Below are 26,359 nucleotides of genomic sequence, written 5' to 3'. Positions count from 1 at the left end.
TTAACCAGCACCAGGAAGAGGTTCCGCTGATAGCATCCACTCGGCATTATGTGTGACAGCAACAGCGTCGCATGCATGTTTACAGACAGGTGATGCACGGCGTCTGCATGCAAAGAGATGACTTTGCTGTGCTCTGTTGAAGGTCTGCAATAATGTAATATTAGACAGATTTATCCTGTACATGAGTCATTGAATATGAGGATGTAGTGAGTTTTGCTTTCGCATCAGACAAACAATAAAAAGCATGACGCATAAAGTTAAGCTGCTTGACATTGAACCCCCTCTGATGTGACTGTTGCACATGTGCACAATGGGATGGCGAAGCTTAAACAGTATATTGTGCAGGCCTAAGCAGGTTCCAAAGGTAAGATTTCTTCTGAGTTTCCCTATTGGCAGCCATTACATTTTTAAACTTAACTGTATGTAGATGCAGCATGAGCTATCAGAGTAGAGAGGAACAGATGTGTGTAAGTCAGATTTCCATTTTGTTCATAAAAAAAACGTTTTATTCCTACGTTGCCCGACATAACCAATGGCCCTGGGTCAGTAAAGGTTTATGCATGACATTTGGTAATTATTTACTCATGTACTTTACGGTTATTGTAATTGCAAATGTTTGAGTATCAGTTGTGTTTATGTGCCACAAAGATCTGCTTTACAAACGTCACACAAAAAAACACACAATTCAGTAAACAGGCACATTCAGCAAAACATCCCGAGCTCTGCGGATGGAAGAAAGCCAACTTTCGAAAGTATGTTCTATGAAGGGGTTGGTGAGGCATGGATGCAAAAAGTGTTTGCTACAGTTTCCAGCCATGGAAAATCGTTGGCATTGAATACTGGTTTATAAAAGATAGTACTAGGACCAGACAAAATAAATGAAGTTAAGAGGAGGAAGATTTCTTTTTCATTTAAAGATGAAGTTTCAATGTCAAGAATAAAGTCAGGCGAAGATTTTTTAAATGAGAGGAGGGAGATTTTTGAGATTTTCACTTTGTGCTTGACATTTTGACTTCAATCCGAAATGCGAAAATAAAAGAAAAAGTCTTGCTCCTCATCTTTTTTTCTTAGACCTGGCCCTAACTGCCTGTAGTGTGTTTGGGTGGTAATTACCATGAGAACGGTTAAAGATAGAAACATTCAGGTAAGCTCAAATGTGCATTGTGTCTGTTTAAAGATTTGATTGACTTTGATGCATGTCTTCAGGATGTAGCTGAAGTGCTCTAATTGCCTTCATGAGCTGTGAGTCACAGTCACTGAGGCTGCTGCATCTGTGAACTTTTTTTTATTTATTTAATAAGCGGCCAAACTTGTAACTAACTTTCTACCTTTTTTAGAACTCAGGTGTTTTCACCTGTCCCTTTTAGCTCACACAGTATCTTCAGCTCATATCTCTCACCTTCCTCTGCTTTAAAGCGTTGCTTAAGCATTAGTCTCTCACTGACACAACTCCACTGTACCTGATCTTTACCAGCAGGCAACTAATTTCGGCACCATCATTGCGTTATGGTTAAAAAAGGGATATGCTGTGAGTATGACTGAAAATATCTTGGGTGGGTGGTCTTTGTCAAGTCCTTGCATTTCAACAGTAAAAATGGAGGAGTACACAGTTGCCCATGTACGATAAATGTATTCACACCTGGTGGCCACTAACTATTTTAAAAGCACAGCAAATGACACTGTAAAACTTTTTCTGCAACTTAGGATATTGCTCTCTATCTCTGAATGAGTCTTTTTTATGCATTATTAGTAAATACTAGGCTGCCTGCTATCTTAGGAGGTGTGAAGAGCACAACTGTGTAGCAAAGCATCAAAGAAAAAAAAGGGCATCAGTGTACAACGGCAAAATCATTCTCTCTAATGAGCATCAGTGAAGCCCAGTTGACATCTTCATTGTCACAGCGCAGCCCTTTCTTCCCCTGGATAATGTTTCCAGACTGAAGCCTTGTGATCCATTTCTTTGATATAATCATTCGGCGTTCGCCTTAAGAGACAAAACAGGGCTTGATCTTGCTCTGAATTCTGGGTACACATGTCAAATGAACATACATTACTTAGGGGAGCCTCTTAAGTGCTGTCAGAAGGCATTCCTGTGATGGAATTTCAGGGCTCGGTGTTTGGCAAGGCTGGTATTTCATCACATGCTTTGACACAGCCGCTTATCATTACAAAGTTGACTACATTAGCATCAGCTCATTAACAGGAAGTGCATGTTTAATATCCAAACGAAACGGTTAACAGAGCTGTGTCACAGTTCATGACCTCTATTCAGCTTGATTACAACATTAAAATGTTCAACGACTGTTAATTGTGCTCTGTGGAATGCAATTTAATCTTTCTTTGAAAGTTTTAGTTCTAAAATCGGCCCTTAATTGCTCATTATGCAACTCATTTCTACTCCTTACAAGTTGTAATCAATGTTGTTTTTTACTTTAAATATTGAGTCACAGCTTATACAGGAGGGTGAAGTGAGATAGCTGGGATAGCCTCTTTCTGCAGAGCATAGGCTGCATTATCAGGGGCCTTCAGTCAGGTTTACGGGCAGCACTCCGGGTTAATAAGCTGCATCCTACAGTTGAATCAAAATCCCTGCTTGTTTACAAGACAGGGTTTATTGCAAAAAAAAAATCCTGTACCAACATCTTATGACAAACACAGAAAGCCTCTTAGAAGCATCTTATCCCCCACTAAAAGCTAACAACAAGCACGGTAGGTGGCTTATTAACATGAACATTTCAAATCTGCCTTCTCTCTTTAACCCTGTTTAACCTTGGATGCTAGTCGTTAAAATAAGACTTAAGCCTTTTGAAAAACTTGACACCTATTAATGTAGATGAGACATTTATGAATAATTTAGAGTCACCATAGTCATGTTTAAAGGCTGTTTAATTAGGGAAGTGGTTACTGCCTTGACTCTGTCGAGGTTTCCAGTGGGAAGTGTGATGAGAGGAAAAGTGTGTTTGGGAATAACTGTGTACACGCATGCATGTTTTTGGGGTAGGGGGGTGGGGATATATGGAATTCTGAGAAGGTCTTAATGAAAGTCGGAGTGCTTAGTGGACATGCAGGCTCCTCTGATGGAAATCAATGCATGCTTTTGTAGCAAAGAGAGCAGCCAATTCCAGGCCTCAGCCACCTGATGTGGGGCTGGCAGCAAGAGACGAGCATTTAATGACGCGTCACAGGCCTGGACAGGTAATCAATTTATTTAGGCAGTAATGTATGTATCCCAAGGTAAATCTTTAATTAAGGGGCAAAGGGAAGAGGACAATTGTGATGCAGAAGGCCAAGGAGTATGAAAATCCAACGGCGAAAACGGATGGTTGCTCATTTCCCTTTTAATTAGCTGGAGTTGCTTCATCCTCCAGTTGTTTTGTTGACTTACTGAGCGTCTGTTTTAAACTTGATCCCTTCACCCAAGCAAGACGTATATGTGCTTTGCAAGCGTCTATAACCAACATGTTAGAAATGTGTATTTGACCTCTGTTAAAGCAGAATCTAACTGATAACAGTGAAATCCACACCAGTTTCCAGGTCTTTGGTGGACCTACTGATCCCCTACCTGAACGCTTACCCTCCCACCGTCTTTCATGGGTATTTAGCTTTATTTCTGGATCACTGCACTGCCATGTTACAATGCCCACAAGCACCACATACATCACAAACTGTCCCCATAACAGTGTTTGTTCCTCTCCTGCCTTCTCAGCCTCTGTGTATCTTCCTCTTGCTCTTTAGTGCCCCATATTTTAAAGACTTTGAATGCCTTTGGAACGATCCACTTCAATCTCACAGGAACAAATGTGGATGTGGACTTTTGAATGGTTGAGAAACAGAAGAAACGGAGGGATGTAGAACACTGACAGAGATATGTTTGTGCATAGCCATGTTGAAGTGACAGGTTGAGTCAAGGCTCATTGATTAATCCACTAAGCATTTGAGGGATTTCAGAGCGTGGGTGGGACTGTTCACTGAGCTGAGTAAACTCTCCTCTGTGGTTGTGAACTGACTTGCAGTGCTGACTGTGTGCACTGGAGTGTATGTGTTTGTTATGGCCATACTGAGGCAGGTGACTGGGTCAACAAGAATAATGTTTCCTATCAATACATTTTAAAACATAGACTGTGTAAATACGTAGATGCAGCCCCTTTCACACCATCCGTTGGTTTATGATCATTATTTGTTTTCCTGCATGGCCTTTAGTTTTAGTGACCAGTGATCATACTGTATGAGAGGCAAGAAATCAACCAACTTTTCAAAACCCAACGTGGCACCTAGTCGCCAAAGGTTCAAATCAATCAAATTCCCTCTACAGTTTGTATCACTGAAGCGACGTACACAATGGTTCGCTTGGTCACTCACTGGGACCACTAACATCCCCTTACTCAAATTTATCAGAAGCTGAATTGTAATGCTATCGATAAAATGTGCTATTCTTTGTCATGAGTAAGAATTCTTCACAAAAATAAATAATAAATCCAGTTTAAATTGAAATCCATCAACTTATCAATTTTACACTTGTGTTTAGGTTGAGGTAACAGTGTGTGGTGCAAGGTAACCTTGTTGTCCTCCTTTGCAGACACATCATATAGCTCTTTCTGAAGCCGTCTGCGTAGTTTCCAGGCCAGCTAGGATATAGTAGGCTATGTTATCCCTCCAGCATGTTCTGGGCCACTAGGTGTCTCTTCCCAGTGTGGCCACATCCAAAATAGCACCACCTGGGGACACAGGACACATCCTGTTCGGACACTTAAAAAAACCTTTACTGGCTTCTTTTTAATGCGAAGATGCTTCTGCTCTAAGCCTACTTCAATGTCTGAGTACACCGGACAAACAAGCAGTTCACGCTGGTTTTAAACAGAAACTTTCTAAACTTAACAAACTTTGATGTTTGAAAAATGAACATCAGGCAACCAAAGAACGGAAGCTAACTTAACTTACAGCTTTTGGGCAGATAACATTGAACGTCTATCATCGCTGCATCTAAACCAAATTTGAAAACTGCTTGGTAAGTTCATATTCAAATACAATATTCAAATAATTTTTTTAATGTAAAAAACATAAATACAATGTGTGTTCATTCTTCCAATTGTCTTAACACAGAAATATTTATAACAGCATTGTTTAGGCATTGTACGTACCCCTGAAAACAAGAAACCACAGCCCCGCACTTCCCCTCCTGTCCAACAGGTAATTTAACGGGGAGGGCATTATCAAATAACTTGGTATTTGAAGCTGAATATAACCAGTAAAAGGTGTATGCAGACTATACCTTTCAAAACTACCTTTATAAACAGGCTAGGATGCTATAGGCACATGTGCTCCCTATTACATAACTTTGCCACAGAGGCCTGAGCTTACACAGCTACAACCGCTGATCTACTGTGCCAGCAAGATGGAATAAATAATAGAACTGCAGAAACTTTAACACGCTTGTCGTGTCCAACCTACCTGTTTGAAATGTGACACTTGCACCCTGTTTAGTAGTTGAATGTCTGGCCCTAGCACTATTAATATATTCTATAGGGAGGTTTGGAACACAGACTGCAAAATCAACTAGTTTCTCTTTTTACCACAATACTCTGGTACAATACCTGCTCCACTGCTTGTGCAGTACCAGTTCACCAATAAAATTCAGAAGAGTGCCTGTCCAAAGCAGCCACTGTGTCGTATGCCTGCCTCAGGCATTCTTGACCTGAGCTCAGGGCAAAATGATCTAAAATCAGGACATATTGCCAACCTGCCCTACAACCGCCTCAGAATGCCATTCCTGTGATACTTACTTACCCAGTCAGCTAGCCAGCACACATAACAGCTGGTAAGTCAGCCTGCCAGTCAGCTCCCTCAGTGGCATATCAGTTTGTCTGAAACTCTTCAGGCAATTAGCAGCTCTGGCTACCAGGCGGCCAACCAGCCAGTCAACTCTACCAACAGCCTGCCAGCTCATACAGTCTCCAATCAGCCAGCCACTTTCCCCTGTAGCAACAGCTGTTGACCCCAAACCATGCACTCTGTGGGCCACAGTCCACTTCTCTCACCTGACAAACAATGGGAGAAGAAGGGTCACAACAGCAAGTGTTGTATCTGACATTTTGCCTGATTCCAAGAAGCAAGGCCATTTTACAAACAGCTCATCTGGTGGTCTCAGTAATTTAAATTCATTTTTCTTATGCTTCAGTTGCACTAGCCATGTATTTATATATATGTGTGTGTGTGTGTGTGTGTCTCTTGATCATGAACCCTGCATCACCAAAAAAAGGAGGAAAAAAACTGGGGTTAAATGTGTCAGTACTAAGCCTACCGGTAAATTATATGGCCGTTTGAGAGCAGGTGCTGTCCTGTACGGTCAAGAAAAACTCCTGGAAAATGTCCTGGAAAAGTATTTCTTAAGAGTGGGAACCCTGATACTGATATTGTACTCGACCCTCCTGCTATGTTGTACGCATATTGTTTTATTTTAGCCGATCCATTAAGGCTTTAAAATACACAAGCTGTCATTGTTGAGATGTGTTTACATGTTGTATAATACCAAATGCAGAAGGTTAAAGGATCTTATTTCCAAAGAGGGAAACTTTCTTATTTTTCTTCTGGAAGGACAAAGCGGTTGCTTACCATCAGCAGAAAAACTACTGCATTGTGTATTAGTAGTATTGAACTGTGGATGTATTGTAAAATAGTATGTGTCTTCTTTGGCCAAAACCAAAATGTGCTCTGTTCAGCGCCATGAAAGTCAGGGTTTACAATTAACCGCTCTTTAAAGCTCATTTGAAATGACTGCAGGATTTATAAAGGAGTCTTCTTCCCAGGCAGTGGTGTATTGGTCTGTGACTGTATACTAATTATCCATGGACTGAGGACAAAGTGAGAGAGATAGTGTGAGTGTTTGACTGTGTGTGTGTGTGTGTCATAGTGTGAGTACAGAAGTATAAGAGAAAGTTGTTGCATCTACTTTACAGTGAGGGACTTCTTTTCGATCTTGTGATAATTAGTCTGAGTTTAGAAGGTGAGGACAGAGTCAAACAGAATCAGACAGACCTGTCCTGAGGTACTGTAATTATGCAGCCTATTGATATCCAATAACAGAATTAAAGGGTCCTTGGATTTTTTTTCCAACCATTACTCAAGTTCATCGTATAACTGTTCAAATTATATAGCTACTAATCTCCAGTTCCAACACTGTAGACATTTCATTTACTTAGAAATGTTGAAGTTACTAATTAATTTTATAAATCACAAGAAATATGGTGAAATACCACATAATTTAAATGCAGGAATTCCAATTACAACTTGACTTTCACTTCATTACTTTTGTTCTCTTACATAATGTCTTTGCTATGTGCTCTGAAAGTAAGGTATGCATTTGCTCTGTTTGCAGGTGAGCCTTTGGCTGGTAGTAGGAGTGCTGCTGGCATTCCTAGGGGGTACTGGAGCTTCTCCTGGGTAGCCGAGGACGACCTGAGCTTTCCCAATGACGCTGTGCCCGTGTCAGGTGAGTCAGACATTGTCAGCTCTCCTCAGACAGATGGATAGGCTCAGCCGCATGTGTCCTCCGAAGATCTATTGCTCCCAATAAGCTATGACACCTGGCATCAGCTCTCCATCAACTCACATAAACGTCTCTGTCTTGCCTGCCCGCTACCATCAGCACTGGCATTGTCACAAAGCTGGGTGTCTGTTCGTCAGCCTGATCATGGCCCACTTCAGGACCCAGATAGGTAAAACTTCCACTGACCATTCTAAAGACATGTGTACATCTGTACTCTGCCACAGGTCTCAGATTATTTTTAAGAACCGCTGACGAGGTGACTAGGGTTAAAGTGATACAATACAGCAGCAGCAGTAATCCTAAAAGTAAGACATTACGATTTTCCTTTTCCTGACACCCTGCAGCAATTATACCACATTTACCTACTCCCCAAAGTCAGTATGTGCACATTACATGTGTAATCAAATTGTGGAGTTTGTAACACTGCAAGAGTTGTCAGTAAAACAATGTGCTGTGGGTATGCAGTACAATATTGATATACTGTAGACTTTTTTCAAATGTTTCTTACATATTAGCTTTTTTAAATATTAAAATGACTTATTTCTAATTCATAACTATCTAGGTGATCTATAAAACTTTCAGACAAAAAGATAGGCGAGGAAAAAAAACTATCACATTTTATTTCACAATCTTCTCTGCTTATTTTGTGCCTACTTTATCTATCTCTACCATAATGTTTTTGTCTTTTTTTCAAGTGGTAACTGTAATTTTTTTCTCTTGTAGAGCTGGCACTGCCCTGGCTATTAGATTGTCCAAAGTACTAAACCAATAAGAAAAATTAAAGAACAAAACCTAATCCTGGAAAAGGATCAGGAGTTTCCTTCAATGTACTTCTATTTTGTTTTCTTGAAGAGTTTTTTTTACATTTTGTTCCTTTTTGCTTGTGAATCTTTTCAAATAACATAGGCATTAAGAATTTTTAATTGTTAACTTTTTTAAAGTTGTAATCTTGAAGATCTATTTTTCGTTCTCTTTGGCGGCACTTATGGCCATAAAAGGTCATTGTGGGAGCACACTTCCCAGATTTCCAAACAGTGTTGCATGTGTGACGTCCACGGTTAGCTTCGGTTGTAACTCTTGATTTTCCTCGCTGACGGTCGATTTCCTTTTTAGACTGTTTACCTTCATCTGAGCGTCGAATTTGTTTCTTTCTCTTTGGATTTTCACTTATTTTTGAAGTTATATCTGTAGTCATCGAGCTTTTCTTTGTTTGTTCAGCCATAGTAAATTACTGTTTACTCGCAACACTTGCAGAGACCGGAAAAGCAGCCGCTTAGCTCCGCCTACTCTCTCTGGCAGACCAACCACTACTGGATGATGGACAATGCGTCACTAACTGGGCAGCGCTTGTGATTTTTGTCCGCGAAAGTCGCCACAGGCACCCAGTCTGTAATACTGCAAATGCAAAGGCTTTGATCAGTGGGCCATAGGACCATTGTGTTTCCTCATTCGGCGATAGATGGTGACTTAACAGACTTTTATTTAAATCTTTAAATCTTTCACCACTCAAAGACACACAGAACTCTTAACAGCATCAGAGAATTGTTCCCCTGATGTGCATCTTAAAGACGGATGTATCATGTGAGTGGCTGCAATATGATATTCAGTTTAATCATGAGAATTGACTGCTGCTGCTGCAATATGTCACAGAAACAATTTAATTTACTTAAACTGAAATAAATTAAGCAACATGTTGTTATTCTCACTGCTCAGCTTCTTAAATGCTTTATAGCCTTTCAAAGAATGTGATTCTTGTTTCTAGTATCTAAGATTTCAATCATTCACCATTAGATATTTTGTATATTTGATTTATGAAACAAAATGATTTATCACTGAGGTTTACATGTTTCTCATTCACAAGGATAATTTTCTTAGGTACATCATACATCATATTTTGCCAGCAGATATCAAGCTTGTAGATTTCTTTTCATAAAATGTAGATATCTTAATCATGCATGCTCTCAGTGCACCACTCAAATAAGATGAGATACTCAGCACACTGTAGAGAGGAAGGGACGTGTGCTGTGCTGAACTCTAGTCTTCAGGCCAAGTCAGTTTCTTCTCCACATCATTAGCACCTCCCATGTAGTTTAAGTACCAAATGAACTTGTGCCCATCTGTGAGCCCAAGGGCATGCTGGGCTTTAAATACAGTGTTGTCAGATGCGGTGATGGCACAGTGTGGATTCTTTAGGCTGCAGAAAGCAACTGTGCCAGTGACCAACAACAACCTGGTCTATCAGTCAGTGATTTTCCTGCTTCTAAGGGAGCATTAATGAGACAGTAAGATGTCATGTTCTCATGTGCCGTCAAATAGAGTTGTTGATAGGACAGAGGACTGGGACAGAAGTTAAGTGAGCCTCAGCCCAGCCTATCTTGAAATGGATTGAGAGATGACACAGTGATTGGTTTGATCCTTGTTGGGCCCAAAACACACCTATAAATAATCAGACTTATTACAACCCCTTGTGCCTAGTTCCTTACTTGTGTATGACCATTCACTTTAATTCAACCCACAGTCTCAATGGCTAAAATAGACAATACACAAGTGCATGCATCTTTCTAAAAGTAAATAGTCTGTTAAAGGATGAACAGACATGTAGATCTGTGTACTGTATCTGCAAAGGCTGTATACCATACCCATTAACACTGAGCTAAACTCATGGTTATAACAAATTGACAAAAACAAAATTGGAAGAAGTTTGGCTAAGTGATGCCTGAAGCTGGCAAGATTGACATTTTTAAATTGACAGGGAAAAAAGCCTGGGCTGTGAGAAAAGTGATCTGAAGCCTGCAGCCAAGTATTACAGCTCTGCTTGTGCGAAAGTGCTTAAGTAAGCCCAGAAGCACATGTGTGCATCGCTGTCACGTCAGACTCTCAAAGCCTATTCTCATCACTCGCTGGCGACAGCTCCAGCATGATTTTTTTTGCCCCTTTCCAATCTCTTGGGGGGTGGCAGGTCATCCTGTAAGTGATGATTCAAAGTCCCGCCAGCACCAAACTGTCACCCAACTGTTTATGAAACACATCCTTGACTGTGAAACCCTGGGACCTTGCTTTGACTGCCTGTGGCTGTGACAGCCTGCAGTGGACCCAACTGTAATTGGTGTCAGTTAGACAACGGATCATCACCATTTTTAAATCAATCAATCTGTCATACCCAACGCCGACTGCATTTTCTATTATTTCTTACGATGACAGCATTGACCTCTCACCTCTAGAGTGCTAGCAAACCAGAAGCAGAGTTTTTTTAAGGCATTTAGTGAAGCGAGCGTGATGTGGCTGGAGCAGGAAGGATCACATCTGGGCAGTTAAAGCTTGATGAAAACAAATCCTCCAAATGAATGATGGCACAGTTCAGTGAAACTAATTAGATGGCCATCTCCACAAATGCTGCCAACATGTAGATTAAACATAAAAGAACAAATGTATATTTTACATGTGCAATATTTTTAGTATCTTATTAGACTGTATTCTCCTCCAGCGGAAACTGATTGTATGTGAGTGCAACTATGCTTTGTTTTTCTATACTTGTTGGGACCAAATGCACAAACATTTGCTTTTAAAGGTTAGCTTGTGTTGCATACGATAGCTTTGGAGGAAGATACAAAAAGGTTTTGAAGAGGACAGGTCTCAACACATGGCACAGTGAACATAGCTTTAGGCTGCAGTGATAGATCTCAGCCTTCCCTACAGCATCTGTTGTCCTCTGGCATTTATTGCCTACCACAAAAGCCAACACAGAGCGACTGGATACTTGCCACCAGCTGCCCCCATGCCCCCCCCCCAACCGCCTACATGCTTCCAACAGCAGCCTTTAGCTGCTGGGACTTCAAAATAAGCCAACCTCCTTTTTTTGCATTAAAAGGATGGTAAGCTGACTTCATTGCCAGTGGGTGTCAGTGATGTGTCAGAACCCTCTGACCTGAACTCCCTTCTGCCTCCCATCTACAGCGTGTCATCCGTCTGGGAATAACAGCAGGGCAGCCTGTTGCCATACTCTGTTTTGCAAGAGCCTTTCCATACGCCATCTTTCTCACTCCAGACCTGTTCTCCTCATCAAGATGGATCGTCCTGGTTCAGCTGTGGCTGCCAGCTGTAACAGAAGCCCTCAGATGGATGCTAGCCACTTCATGAGTCGCCGTGCTCTACAATAGAACATCTGCCTCACTCAGCTGGTAGTGCTGTTCTTGTGTAATGAGACACAGCAGTGGAATAAAACACATTTGCTGAGGCAGAGGGGTATAAAAGATAGAGCAGTGGTGCAGGTGCTTAAATATGGCATCCTCCTGGAGTCACATCATTCAGTTCCTCCAACCCCTTCTTGAGTTCACACTGTTCCATTTGCACAGCTTTTATTTTTCACAGGATGCCTCTAATGGAGCTCCCATGAGCATTTCTCTGCATGTGTGACTGGTTATTAACAAATGCACAAAAAATGTTGATTTTGCAAAGAGCGCAGATTTCAGGATAATGCTACACTGTACTTTAATGACACATTCAATGGACTTTAGAAATTCAAATAAATCTGCGTCATTGTAACAGAAAAGTCAGCAAATTTGAACACCAATTTTTATTTGTATCATTGTATCATATACTTCAAACTCTATTTCATCATGTAATTCTTCTTGCATGCTAAATTTCCTGCTCCGGAGTAACCTGCAGACTATGTGTAAGAACTACTCTGAATGGAACTCATTCATTCAGTGATCCTTAAATGGAAGACGCTGTGAGCCAGGATGATGGCTTGCGTCGAGTAAGAGGTACATCAGTCTTACCGGAGCTGCGTGGCCTCTGCTGTTTTGTCCACGTTTGCTTGTAATTGTCCTTGGATCCAAAGAAGGTGGAGTTGTATCCTGGGACGTAACAATACAGCAGCTGATGTGACGGAGTCCGATGACTGGATGTAAAATCAAGACTGGACTAACTGGACTTTAGTCGGATGCGGGAGCTTTACCTGTTTTGTTTATTTTTTCTTTCATAACTCTTTTCCGCATTGAATTGTTGTTTTCTGTTGGAAATGAACTAAATGGAACTGAAAATTACCTTTTTACCCTTTAAAAAACGAAACATCGTAGCTTCGATGTGAACAAGCTGATGTTTAATTTACAATGCCTGCTTAATTAACTCCAATGCCAAAGATGCTTTTGTAGTTGAGACCACTTGATCGAAATGCAATAACTGAATCAAAAGAATTTGCTGAAAAAACACTGCTGCTGCTTATAATGTCTGAGTGGTTATTGACAGGAACAGTGGGAAACTTAAACTGCTTAAATGATTTAAAACAAACTATAAGGCAAAAGGCTTTTTTATGGTTTTTGTTTTGTACAGTTTTATCAATACCTTATAGGACTTACAGGGTCTGTTGGGAAGAATTTCTGTTGACCCCTGCCAACATGCAGCCTTTGTAGTTTTACAGACTGGATGCTAAGAATAAGGTGGAGAAGGAGTTCACAAGGAATACTATGCCTGACATTCGACTTGGATCCCATCATCTAGAATCAGAAAGTATCACGTGCAGTAGCAGCCAAAAAATATACTCCACCTTCACTCATACTTCTAGACATGTCTGTCTCTTATACTCGCTCTAATTTGATCTCGTTCAAACTCATCCATAATCTCAAAACCAGGCAAGAAAAAACTAACTTAATTTGCAAAAAGGGCAAACGGCTGATTAATATCAATTCAGATTGTGCAAAGAAAAACAAGCAAGAAATAAGCAATTACTTATTAATGTGTGTCCCCAGTAACAGAATCAGAGCTCTGTGTTGAAAGTGTTTAGATGTACACCTCTCCTCCCTGCTCTTTGTCAGACATCACTCGCCACACGTCTATTCATCTGTGTATTTGACAAGAAAGCTCCAGCCCCCGTGGAGCGGAAATGAATTTGCCTTGAATACCTAGGCCATAAAAAGTCTAATGGATACATAAATAAGCTCAGCCAGACACAATCTCATTGCAATCAGGAAATAAACATATTCATCATTTCAGTTAAAGGGTTTCATGGGGAAATTTGTCAGCACAGTTTTTACTCTACATCCACAAAGAGACATACATCGTTAGATGTTATTTACTTGATGTCAAAAGCACTCTTGTGCACATCCACCATCTCATTTTTTAAACATTTAATCACATAGTTGTGCACTATTGGGAATTGGCTAGTTCATTTATATACAAAATTAGGATGGCCACAGTTGGCTCGCATCTCAATGACCTGCGGCCGCGCACACGGCACACCGCTCAATCTCTGCACAGTTTGATGAATGAGGTCAGGGTCGTAGAGTCAGATAGGCTCATTAACCAATCACACACACTCTTGTTAACACAGTCACAACCGCTGGCCACTCTGGAAATGCGCTGCTTAATTACTAACAGGAGTAAGATTTAACAGTGTATTTACAATGAATTAATTCCCTTTAAAGCACACAAGCACATTCATTGCATTAACAGCACCATTTACAAGCCTTGTTTACAGTGATCTGCTGCCTTTGTTTGTATTGAATACCTTACTTATGTTATAAAACTTGCACCATTCACAAAAGGGAGGCCCCCGCTGTAAACAACATCCACTGCATTTACAAGGGCAACTGCTGGAATTACAATCACATAAGACCCAATCCATAAACAAAGAGTAGTTTGCAGAAGGCTTTAGAAACAATATTAGCCATCTCCCAATGTAGGCAGACTTAAAAAAATCAAGTCATGAGTCATTTTCGGTCTTTGTTTGTGTGGCATGGCACTAATGTCTTCGCTGTGGACAGGTCACATTAAGTCCGTTACAGCTGCAAATGACCTTAACAATCACCCGGGTTCTTAATAAGAAATGACATGCAGGATGCAGTATTTTAAACTTCAAACATTTACAATCTTTAAACGTTCTCTGTAGATTTGAATCTGCAAAGCGCATGAAGCTATATGGCTTCCCGCTGTGACATCCTCAGCACCGCCAAGACCATTAAACACCATCTCTGGGGATATTCAGTTTAATTAACATCAAAGCCTGGTGTGCTGAGAGCCTGTTGAATCGGCTTGTGAAAAACAGGGTTCAAGTTACAGGTCTACTGAAGACAATGATAATGTGATTCTAATCAATACTGTTGTTTGGAAGCATAGATACTGTATTGGGTTTCAGGAGTGATGGGATTACATTTAGATGAGATAACATACAATTAATGGAGTGGAGAAGGAAGAAATCAAATATTTTATAATAATAATATCCCTGTACTGCAAACTGCAACTTCTTTGATTTAGATTCTATTTCAGTTCACTCAGATTAAACAAGATGAAACTTGCTGAATCATATAGAAAAGGGACCCCAGAGGTAGACTTTTTGTTATCTTGATGCAGCAGACAGAGTTTTAGGAAGAAATATCTCATCACTTTGCTTTGATTGTTAATTCTAGCAGTAGTTTACTCTTGGGCTCAAAAGGGACCCATGTCAGTCGTCTTTGTTTGTTGAATATGTTGGTAGGATGAGGGTGGAACATTAAGTAATATGTGAGTGTCTTCAAACACAAGTAACTACATGTCTTATCTTTGTTATAACAGCTTGAATTATTCACGTAATTTCACAAAGTAATTATTATGGCTTTTCTGGAAATAATTAGTTGGTAACAAACTTCTGAAATTGTCCTGTTGAAGCCACTGAGCATACATCGTTTAATCTGGCTTGTATTATAAGACTTTTTTCTGTATCTAAAATGACAGTATTTTTCTAAAGCTTTGGGGGAAACTCAATGATCGACTAATACTAATTATTCCCCGTTTCCAAAAAGTGAAATCACTGCAATGCTCATTTAATAACTTTTACTTACTCTTATTATGCATTATATCCTGTTGTAACCCTATAATACACATACCTGATGAAGTACATCACCATTGAGAACATTTATTCTCAACAGTGTCGTGGCAAAAGTGTGTTTTTTAAAATAGAAACAAAAATCAAGCACATAAATTCTCCTCTGAGCCATATTACAGTTTCACAGTGAGCACCTTATTGTATTTCAAGCCATGTTTCCAGTAATTACCCTGTGCATGGGGACTTTTTAGCAGAGGGAATGTTTGTCATGACCTCACAATTAACAGTGCTCTGACAAAACATTAGGGGGCAACCAAGGATACCTTTTGGGAGACACAAAAGGGAGAAAAGTAAACCATGTGGGGAATGTTTTTTATGGTACCTGCCATTTCTCTAAATAGCTCCTCCAGTTGCTTTGATTAAAATGTGCAATGGTGTAATCAAAAGGGTAAATGAACCCATGCTTAGTAATGTCAGGGAAAAAAAATGAAATTATTACATATTCAAAGGATATTACAGTTTTGATTTTGAATGAGCGGGCCGTGAAAGCCATGTCCCCGGTCATTTGGCAAGCCATCAGTTCTTAGTCACTTTGCACATGCAGAAGGTGGGTGGAATTGGATGACAGATCCAGATCTTGCTCACCACAGTTGAATCATATCTCTCATCCGCATTTGGCAGCCCACAGAAGTGCTTAGCTTGCCGTGGTGCCAAGTGCGTTTCTGCATGAATATTGGGATGATACTCGAGGGTGGCAAAATGTGAGGAGACAGCTCTGAAACTTATGTCTATGTCTGTTTCCGTGACTGCAAAGTATACAAATTATGTATTTAAACAGTATCTGAAAATATTCTCAAACACACCCATGCATATGTAAACTCACTCACACATCTGTGATTTTAAGCTGTTTTACTTAAAGCCTTGGCTCTGAATGTGCTAGTTTTTGTGTTTAACTAGCGTCCAGCAGAGTTCTATTTGAATCTGCATATTTACCCGTTTATGTTAAAGACTGGAGGTTCAGGAGCGACCTGATGTAGATTGTTGCGTTTACAGTTGCCAATCGTGCTGATTGTGAGAACATTTAAACACAGAGAGAGTGATGACCCACAGTAGCATGCTAGCTAGCTTGTAACTCTTATGCTTCAGGAGGCAGGAAGAAATAGAATGACCATGAATTAAATGGAAAGGAAAGTTTATTCACACCCCCGAGTGTAGGATGAGTCATTGATATTCTTTTCATTTTTTTTCCAGGAAATGTCTTAAAGCTCCTTCGGTTTGTGTTGATTTTGGCGCCCCCTGTGGACGAAGCCGTACCTCTTATCTCTTTGCTGATTTTGTCTGTACATGCTTAAGTGGTGGTTTTTAACAAAAAATCTCATCCTGCTTTCTTTAACAGTCATATGTATCACTCACGTTAGGGCTGGGCAATTTGACAATATATATTGTTAAAACAACATGAAAATATCTGTTGTATGTGTTTTTCTATATCGTCTCTATCGTGATGTCACAAAACCAGCAGCTGAACTGCTTTACGGCACTTTTTACGTCATTTTGACAACGCTTAATGTTCTAATCCTTGCACGTGGGAGTGAACCTGGAGCGAACCATAGAGGGAGGCGCTGTTTATTAACATGGACATTAACGTGCAGGAAAGGGTTATGTACTTTTTATTTGTATTTAATTCACACAGGATTATCCAAAAATAGGCTTTATCGCCCAGCTCTAACTCACTTTACATTTTTGCCCTGGAAAATGTAAACAAAGACAGCGTGCAGTTAATCGCTTCGTCTGACACCTACCCCCTGCCAGCGGTTTCAGGCATTAAAAATAACTATATAGAAATAATCAATCTTGTTGCTGATGGTCGGGTTTGCTTTTGTAGCTCATACAGCGTAATCACAATTACTTTCAGTCTGTTTCATAACCAGCAAAAAACTCATAGGAGCTTTAAATATCTTAAAAACTTAAACATCTATTTTGTTTTCAAGGGAACTTAAAGTGAATAGTTGTGAAAAGCTGCGAGAGTATGTGTAGTTTCTGGTGACTTTTTGTGAAGCCCTGCTGAGTGGTGTAATCACTGAATTCTTGAATTATGAGCCAGAAACACTGATCCTAGTTCATGTCACTTTACAGCATCCACGTATAGTACGCTGAACACACTGCATCGTCCCACTACATCGACATTTATCGAAGGAAAGGAAATGAGCCTCCACTGCAACCTTGAATTTCTCAATTTCTTCACATCTCATCAGCCCTCAAGGTCCCCGGTGGTGATGAGCTACAGGAATCAATGTTTTTTGCCAAATGACAAGTTTTAAGCATGGAAACCATTACCCTCAGTGCCACTAAGTGTCTGGGAACGACTGCCGCTTTGATTCTCTAAAGGCAGCTGTCTCTTCAAGTGGACAGCCATGTAATTTAAAGGCAACCTAATGCAGCCTTGATTCCACCTCATTAGGTAAAGCTCCTTTTAAGGATTCAGCTCAAAGTCTCAATTTACTGATAACTTGTTCAAACAGTGTTCTAAGTCTCATAATATATGTTAAATACTGTGGACTGAAATATTTGAAAAGAGATTAACTAGATCCCTTTTAATTGACAGAGATATTTAATAATGCACTGGGAATGCTTAATATACTATTTAGTACAATATTGAAAAGTAACTTTGCTATTGACATGAAGTTAAAGTCATCTTCACAAAAACAACTGGTTTCAAATGGTAAAATCTGCCCCTGGTATTGACAATTTTAAAGAAAAATATTACACCAAAACATTAAAGCAAGTTCCTTAACTCAGATTCAAAGTTCAGCACAACAACGTGTTCCCTCTACAGAGAGAGACGCAGGACATACATGTGGAGACTGCTGTAGCACCCCTTGTTACCTACACTACATGCAACATATTTGCTTGTGTTAAACAGTCAAATACAGCAGCTTGATCAGTGGCCCCTACCTAGGTACCCCTTTAGTGTCAGTTATCCACGTACACAGGTCTCTGCAGTTAAGTGCGTAATTCTAAATATTTATCATCCAGTTACACCAGTTACAGCGATAGAGTTTTGGACATGCAACTAAAGACGATCACTGTCCACTGACTGTGTCTGAATGGAATAAAAAGTGTGACTTTGCAAACCTGCGTTTATCTTATAGCTAAGGTCAGATCAAATAATATTAGTTTGCTAGTGCATACTTAAGTTAGACATGACGTCAAATGCAGCATTGGTACATGCTCTCTGTAGTCCTTTATTCCTAGAGCAATAAAACTCCTCACTCTAAAAAGTATCAGGCTTTGCAGTAAAAAAGTGTGGTATCAGAGTTTTTACAGGCTGAACTGAAATTTAAAAAAACAAACATTTAAAAACAGAAGGCGTAATGGCTCTTGCTATAAAATCGATGTGTGAAAATAGCTTCTGATTTCTTAGAGACCGGCACAGCATGGGAAAGTTTCCAAGACCTCAGCACATAGTGACAGTTTTAACAAATAAAGAAAAGGTGTGTTTCCCGAGTTGAGGTGTTTATACCTAGACTGTAGCTGTGGCACTGCATATCTGAACAACATGGAACAATGTGGTAAACGCTTCTAAATTGGTCTGGTGACATCAGTCTGTTAATCTTGGTCACCTTTAAGGTAGGCTAAGTACATTTTTTTAAGATGCAGTGGTCATCTGACGACAATTTAGCTCCTTATTTTTCTCTATAAACAGACATCTGCAGCAAGTTCAACTAAGAATCTGTTCTAGATCAAAAATCCAACTTGAGATAAATTCCCTTGACGCTGTATCGCAAAAGCCGTTCAGCGTTAAGATTTCCTGACTTCCACGAATGCACCAGAAATGATCGATCCAACCTCCAATCAACAATCATTTTATTTTAAATGTTGCTTTCTTCTCCTCTTGAGGACAGACCTGACAAAGCTTGCAGCCAGAGTGCAGCCTCTGTGTGACTTACTATTTACAGTGAAACTGAGACTCACCACAAACAGATGAATGGGCGCTCCTCCGAGGGACTTAATGTACAGAGAAATGACGCCATTTATTTTGTTGACATGATTTAAGGGCCAGATGTTGCTTCACTTTTGCACTGATCACAAGTTGTTTCTCAAGTTGCTAACTGGACTGTAAACAATGCAGTGCCCGGGAAAGGAAGTCTTGGCTAGAAGTCCTTATCACTAAACACTTGCTAAACCGGACATGCCTGACATCATGATCACCGTTGCTCCCAGAGGCTGTCGTCGTCAGACTATAGCGGATGGGTTCTGAGATTGGTCCAAAACTAACATCAGAAACCAATATGTATGGAGTGATGCAGAGGTTAGATCACTGCCATGCTACAGTCATGTAAACTCTTGGACTTAGTTTAGCTATTATGCTGGTATGTATTCAATACTAGCACATCTATAAGAGATTGGTACAGCCATGTCACAATGATTATCTCTTTATGATACATGACAGAAATGTTCCCGACTTTGTTTGTAGTACATAAATTGTACTTCTAATGCTAAGTGGGATCGGAATGTGGTGGCTAAACATAGAATCATGATAATAAGAGTTCCTCTCCTCCAGAGCCTTGTGTGAGAAGTCATTTGAAAGTGACCAAGCCCCCTGAAACACCTATTTACCAAGCCGCAGGGATGAGTCTCCATGAGGTCTGTCTACAGGGAGGGGAGGACAGATAAAGGCGAGAGATAGATACTGAGAGACGATGAGTGGGTGGAGAGCAGACCGTTAATTTTCTCTCTGGGTAAATTTTAAGGGAGGGTATTATGGCAGTAATACCTTTAGTCCTATTCCACCCAGCCCTGGTCAAGACAGCAGCAATTTTTCCACCGAAACGGCATTTGTATAACCCCCCTCCACTCCTCCAAATAACAAAAGTGTGCACCATGCAGCAAGAGGTGAGCTGCTGTTAAAGCTTTTAGTTCCTGCCTTGTGGGTTCAAAGAACATGATGTTGTGCAGCAGAAATAAGAGGCCATTAAAACGGAAATTACAATACAGCCAACAGAATGTTTTTCCACCCCGTTTCCTTTTCTGTCTACTCCGTTAAAGTTGTAGTCAAATGAGGGATTTAGCTCTATATTGTGCAACAGTTTGAAAACTCTTTCGTGTGATGAGACTGTAAAAAGCACGACTGTGGACTTTAAATCAAAAAGACACAAATATTGCTGCTGCAAAATTATGTTTATTCAGTTTAGCCCCTATATTCCCCTGATAGTGCATGTAATTAAAAGTTTAATTTGCTAATCAGACTCAAGAAGGTGTCTGAATGCTTGTGCCATATTTTGTTTTTCCAATCATATTTGCCTGATATTATTTATGGACTCAAATATTCTGCTGCTGCATTAGGTTTTCTCTCCCTGTGGGTTTGGATTAATAAGACTGCAGTAAAAGGGCTTTCAGATTTTGTTTATTTATTGCAGTATGTTAACCCCTGTTGAAATATGTGTTTGAAAATATAAGCAATGTACCAGCCGCATAAGTGTGTCTTTATGTAAATGCCTCCTGTTTCAACAGATCATCGATGCCCTGGCAACAGCAGGACATGTGACCAGCACCTGGAGGATGTCCCAGAGTTCACATGGAGCATAGTGGCTGCTGGAGACCTACGGGAGGAAAGGAGCGAGAAAACGGAAAAGAAGGCAGGAAGTCCCCAGGGGTGGGAGGAAGGTAAGAACGAAGGTATCACGTCCCCCCGTTGTCGGGGAGTTTCATTATTCCAACAACCTTTCTCATACTAAGATATTCCCTGCTCACGGTGAACTTTCTAAAGAATGCATTATCCATTACTTTTTGAGCACCCTTTTGAAGTCGTCGTCAGTTTTGTCGTGACAAGCTTTTTTGGTGCTTTGCATTATTGGTTGCCACAAGCTACCTGCTGAATTATGTCATTGCAAAAGTTACAGCGAAACTGACGCAAAACAATTCTCACTTCGGCCTCAAACTTTAATACCAAAAGAATGAAACAGTGTGTGGCTATGTTTGCTACTGAGATATCCATTTTCATAAAGTTCTCTCAGGTAAAGAGCTGAATATAGTTTACTGAGCCAGTAGTCTGCAACATCTTGTATGCCCCCGCCTTCAAATCTTCCATATCCTCCGGCATCATTCATTTTCATACCTCGGAAGATGAGAAAATAGTTTCTGTCGTCTTATCTCCTGAGGTGATGGTGAAATGGAGGGAGACAGAGGGTCTATTTATTTCCTTAAATGTTTTTTTTCGCTATCATGAGCCACAGTCTGAGAGCAGATGGGTGGAGTGCCAGATGAAATTGGAAAAGTGAAATATATTGACTGGTAAGAGAAAGGAGTTAGTGTGAGAGGACTGGAGAAAAGACGGATGTATATCTAGTTTTAGTTGTAAATGAAGGCAGAGGATGTGTTCATGCGTGTGTTTGTGTGTGTGTGTGTCTTAAGACGTCACCAGTAGGTAGACATAATTTAAGATAGTGAGGTAAAAATAGCAGAAGTTTAAGGCCCAGCAGCTCAAAGAGTGTCAGTGGGTCCTTTGATTTCTCTCTGGCATCTTGATCAATTACGACAAAATGACTTTGATTTCCAAGTATGCTTAATAACTTGATAATACGGGAAACACATAAGTCATATGCATGTAACGTTTTATTTCATAACATTCTGAATTTTACAGAAGAATTTAATAAGGCACTGTTATTGCCACTAACCCCCATAGGCAAGCTTGTTGGCTTTCTACCTATGATGTATATAGCCGTATTTATATGACCTGTAGCACATGGTCCAAAGTGCACAGTGCGAGTCCCTTTAACTATCCCTCCATTGGTGGTTTAATGGTGCATATTATTTGCACAAAATACAGTGCAAGGCCCTAAGGCATTTTATTAACTCTTTGATTTAATCTACGGCAGCAACAGCTAATCAATTTAATCCATTAAAATCGATGATTAAAATAGTTGCCAACGAATTTCATCATCAATTAGTTTGGTCTGTGTTATGATGCACGACATGCGCTGTGAAAACGTCACTGGGGTCAGCCATGAGTTACAGGAAGTTACACCATCTCCGGTCTTCTTTGGGATAAACATTAATTATGTTTCAATGAGGAGTATCCGTTTGTTGTGCAGTGCTGATGATGTGTCTGCCTCCGGTAGATTAGTGTCCGTTTACATGGACAAACACACGATTACGGGTTCTAACTTTTATTTTTTTTAAAACTAGCAGACTGAAACTCCGTCTATTTTCTCTCTTTTTTTTGTGATGGGCCCATAGACGGGCTTCTGATAAAACAGCGTAGGACAGTATACCGTAGCAGTAAAGCTGTTAACAAGCTAACACCACTGGTAAAGCTATTTTAATGCTAACTCTTGATAAAGCTAATGCCCAGCTTCATTAAACATCACAAAATGGAGAGAAAACTGACGGATCGTATTTCTGTCCGTCACGTTGTGTTTAAATTAACTTGTTACCATGCGTTTGTCCGTCAGAACCGACACTAATCTGCCGGAGGCGGCGGAATGAGCTGGCCTTGTCTGTACTTTCCTTTTACATAAGCAATTATTAAGTAAATCAAGATTATTAAGATATTAATTGAGTTACATTATTGATATATTAACCGAATGAGAAGAAGTAATCGACAGATTAATTGCTTATCAAAAAAGTTGTTAGTTGCAGCCCTAATTTAATCTGTGTTATGTTTTTCAAACTAATGAGAGTGTCCTGTTCCAATCCCTTTTTTAGCAGTGCTTTTTGTTTGCAATTTTAGCAATTTTTTAAAAAACAAGCTGTGCTCAGGTCAGACTCGGGCTCACTTGACCTCTCTCCTTCCATTATGCCCAGAAACAAACAGAGCAAGAAATATTGTAATGCTTGGATTGCAGTTATATCCACTGCAGGGATCCCAATGCAGCAGAAACAATGAGTGTGTCTCCACATTCAAAGACGCTGTGCACATTTACGCACAAGGCACAGCGGCTGACCTGATAATTTAAAACTTCATACATGGTCAGAATTTTAATTACAACTTGTAACAACTTACTACTTACACAGTGTGGGCTCTGGACGTAAAGCTGCCAAGATGTGTCAGTCAGAAACCAGCAATAAAGTGCCCACTGTGCAGGGTGTAAGATAGGAGCAATAGTCCCTGATTGGTGTACAAATAATTTCACATCACGTTTTATGGTCTTGATTTTCAGACATGTTTTGGATATGAATCTTTGAACTCTGTAGGATAAGGACACAACATTTTCTCCTGTTGTAGGTTTCTCTGCTGTTATTGAGTCAATGTTGAGTCAATGTTAAAGATGCAAAATACTTATGACCAGAGGGATTCCATTAATATTATAAAGATATGTTTTATGCACAAATATTTAAAGAGATATTCCATTAAACAATGTAATTAAACAGGACATCAGGTCATTCAAGCATCTCCCTGACCCTCTAACAGCTATAGTAAATATCATGCATGTATATGTGCAGAAAAAAAAAGAAAACAAAGCTGATCATGATTGAAAGTAGGTGACGCCGAGTACAAAGGAAATATATGTGCATAATCATGTTCAAGCCCTCAGTTAGCCACAATGCAGTTGGCGTGTTTTGAATAATTGAGCTGGGCGAGCTGCTGTCTCCACACATTTCACTGGAGCTTGCAATTTAAAAGGGATGGAAATAAGGGATGAATACTTAATGGCTGTGATCCGTGGAATTGCTAGAGCTGTGCTTTCCACAGTATCTAACTCATCCGCTGTAAGATGTTCAACTTAGAAGCCCGTAAACAGTGTTTCTTTTATGTAGATAGGCTGGGAGTTGGTCTTCAGCTAGTTTCTGCACAACACAGCGCTATGGTTACCTAGATCAAGCATGTCCACATACCATAAACACAGGCTGCACGTGTGATAGTGATGCCTGCTAATGAACAATGAATACCATCTATAAAATAAAATAAGATATGGCATTAGCATTCTGTAACTAAGCTTTCTTCCCTCTGTGGTTGTCTGTAATATTGTTTTTTCCTCAGTATCCTGCAGATCCTAAAACACTTTGGCTCTGCTGAATTTTTTCCATGAATGTGTGAAATGAGATGTGGCTTTAATGCACACATTGTCAGTCATTATCATGATGTCCTGGGCCATCACTTATATGAATATGTGTGGGCGGTTAGCCACATTAGCGCTCTGGGTAAAGTAAGTAATGATAACAGCATGAGGAAATGGTGCCCTTGGCAAGATAATTAGCATAAAAGACAATGCTTAACATTTAGATCAAGAAAATTCAAAGCGGTAATCATGGATTGCTTTGACACATGAGATCTTTCTGAGGGCACAGTGAAGTGTTCTTTTTTTACAGTGGCCAGCTAACAGGTGGTGAGACACAGCAGTAACCACGGAGGCTCAAGGAATATACATCCACTCAATCAAACCATGCAAAAGCTATCTCTGTGCCAAACGCCTCGTCTGTGACACTAATCGACTTGATTGAAAATGAGTCACCTCTGTCGGGCATAATCTGGAGAGATTTTGAATGGGGACACTGTGGAAGAGGCAAAACAAAGACACAAAATTATCTGAATGTATTTGGCTTCTCCTGCGCCCTTTCCGCGCTGAGCGGGTCATCTCAATTCTGTGTCTGCCCCCAATGTCTCCTGCCAAAGACAGTGTGAATATGATTACACATTGATTTCTTGCTCACACACAGAACACAGGGGCATGAGCTGAAGCTCATTGCTGACTGGCAGGAGGAGATATCCACTAGGACGCTCTTTGCTGGGGCTGTTGATTTGTTTGTTTGTAATAGAGTGGCCCCGAGGCTGTCCATCATCTGCCAACTCAGGGCGTCGTCTGAATTTTCTTTGCTGGGCTGAGCATTAAAGCTTCCAGCATAAAAAGGCAAACTGTAGAGGAAGCTTTGGATTACTGAAGCTAATGTTCTTATCCTACAGGGTGTTAATGTTAGGAGTAAAGGCAGACACTGGCAGCGTAGATCTCTTTCTTTGCATCTTAAACAGTAGGTTCAGTAACTGTAGCAGACTTTGTAGGAGCTGTATATCAGGAAACGTGTGGAAATCGAGTATAAGAAATGTTTTGAATTAAAGCACTTTGTACTTTCACTGAACTGCAGTCATAACACAATTCTCCTCTTTTTTTTTTTTTTTTTGATATGCCTTTATTTAGAGGGAGGACAGTGGATAGTGTCGGAAATGGGGGAAGAGAGAGTGGGGACGACAGGCGGCGAAGGGCCGAGGGTGGGAGTCGCTCCATCGAGGACTGTAGCTCCTATACATGGGATGCAGAATTTTAAGTGCTTGAAGTTAAACCGGTGCTCCTGAATTCTCCTCTCTGACAAAATATCTGTTAATAATTAGGCCTGCAATAAAGTTAAACAGTATGTTTTCAACGTGTGTATTGTACCTTATAAAACTACCAAAAAGGCAAACACAAATACTGCATTCTGTCATTGGAAGCTGTTTACTAAAGGATTACCTACAATAATGTCATTCCCAGACTGGGCTTGGCTTCGTTGTAGTACAGTTATAAACAACAGATTAATGAATGGACGAATTAATGAGTATTTTAATATGCAATAAACTAAATAACAAACCAGGGGCTTTTATCTTTCCCTTCCTTATGACTTGTGAACTTCATTCAGCATTAGATTAACAATGCATCACACCTTAAAAAGTTAATTTACTTATGTTTTTGTGTGCACCATAAAAAAAAAAAATTGAATGAGGATGTTAATGAGGATGAATTCTTCTTGATGGAATTAACAAGTGGATGTTCGGTAAAACACAGGGGACACAAGACTGTAATAATATGGTGCAACACATACTGTCCCTTTTTCGCACAAACACAAATAAGGAGAAAATGAGGTGCTGTTCTCTTTTCACTGTACATGTTGGAAAAGAATTAATAACATTATATTTTATAGGGAAATCACTTCAATTTTCAATAGAATATCAGGAGGGCTGCATTTTATGGCTATAAGTGTTTTTTAAGATAATTACATGAAAATATTGGCATGAAATGATCATATATTATTCCATATTTCATGAACAA

The 26,359-nt window shown here is 40.0% G+C and overlaps 1 protein-coding gene across 1 annotated transcript in view; it reads left to right on the top strand.

Moving 5' to 3' along the window:
- Positions 1–26,359, top strand: part of alk (ALK receptor tyrosine kinase) — a 408,113-nt gene that overhangs the window by 162,512 nt on the left and 219,242 nt on the right. The window contains exons 2-3 of the mRNA XM_069661200.1: positions 7,373–7,486; positions 20,853–21,017. Coding sequence (XP_069517301.1) covers positions 7,373–7,486; positions 20,853–21,017 — 279 coding nt within the window. The remainder of the gene's footprint in view (positions 1–7,372; positions 7,487–20,852; positions 21,018–26,359) is intronic.

The sequence above is a fragment of the Semicossyphus pulcher genome, unplaced genomic scaffold (genome assembly GCF_022749685.1).
Source record: "Semicossyphus pulcher isolate SPU_LCO1_2020_fin unplaced genomic scaffold, fSemPul1.0.p SCAF_14, whole genome shotgun sequence".
NCBI lineage: Eukaryota > Metazoa > Chordata > Actinopteri > Labriformes > Labridae > Semicossyphus > Semicossyphus pulcher.
The sequence above is the reverse complement of the archived record's forward strand: the minus strand, read 5'-3'. Positions and strand labels throughout refer to the sequence as shown.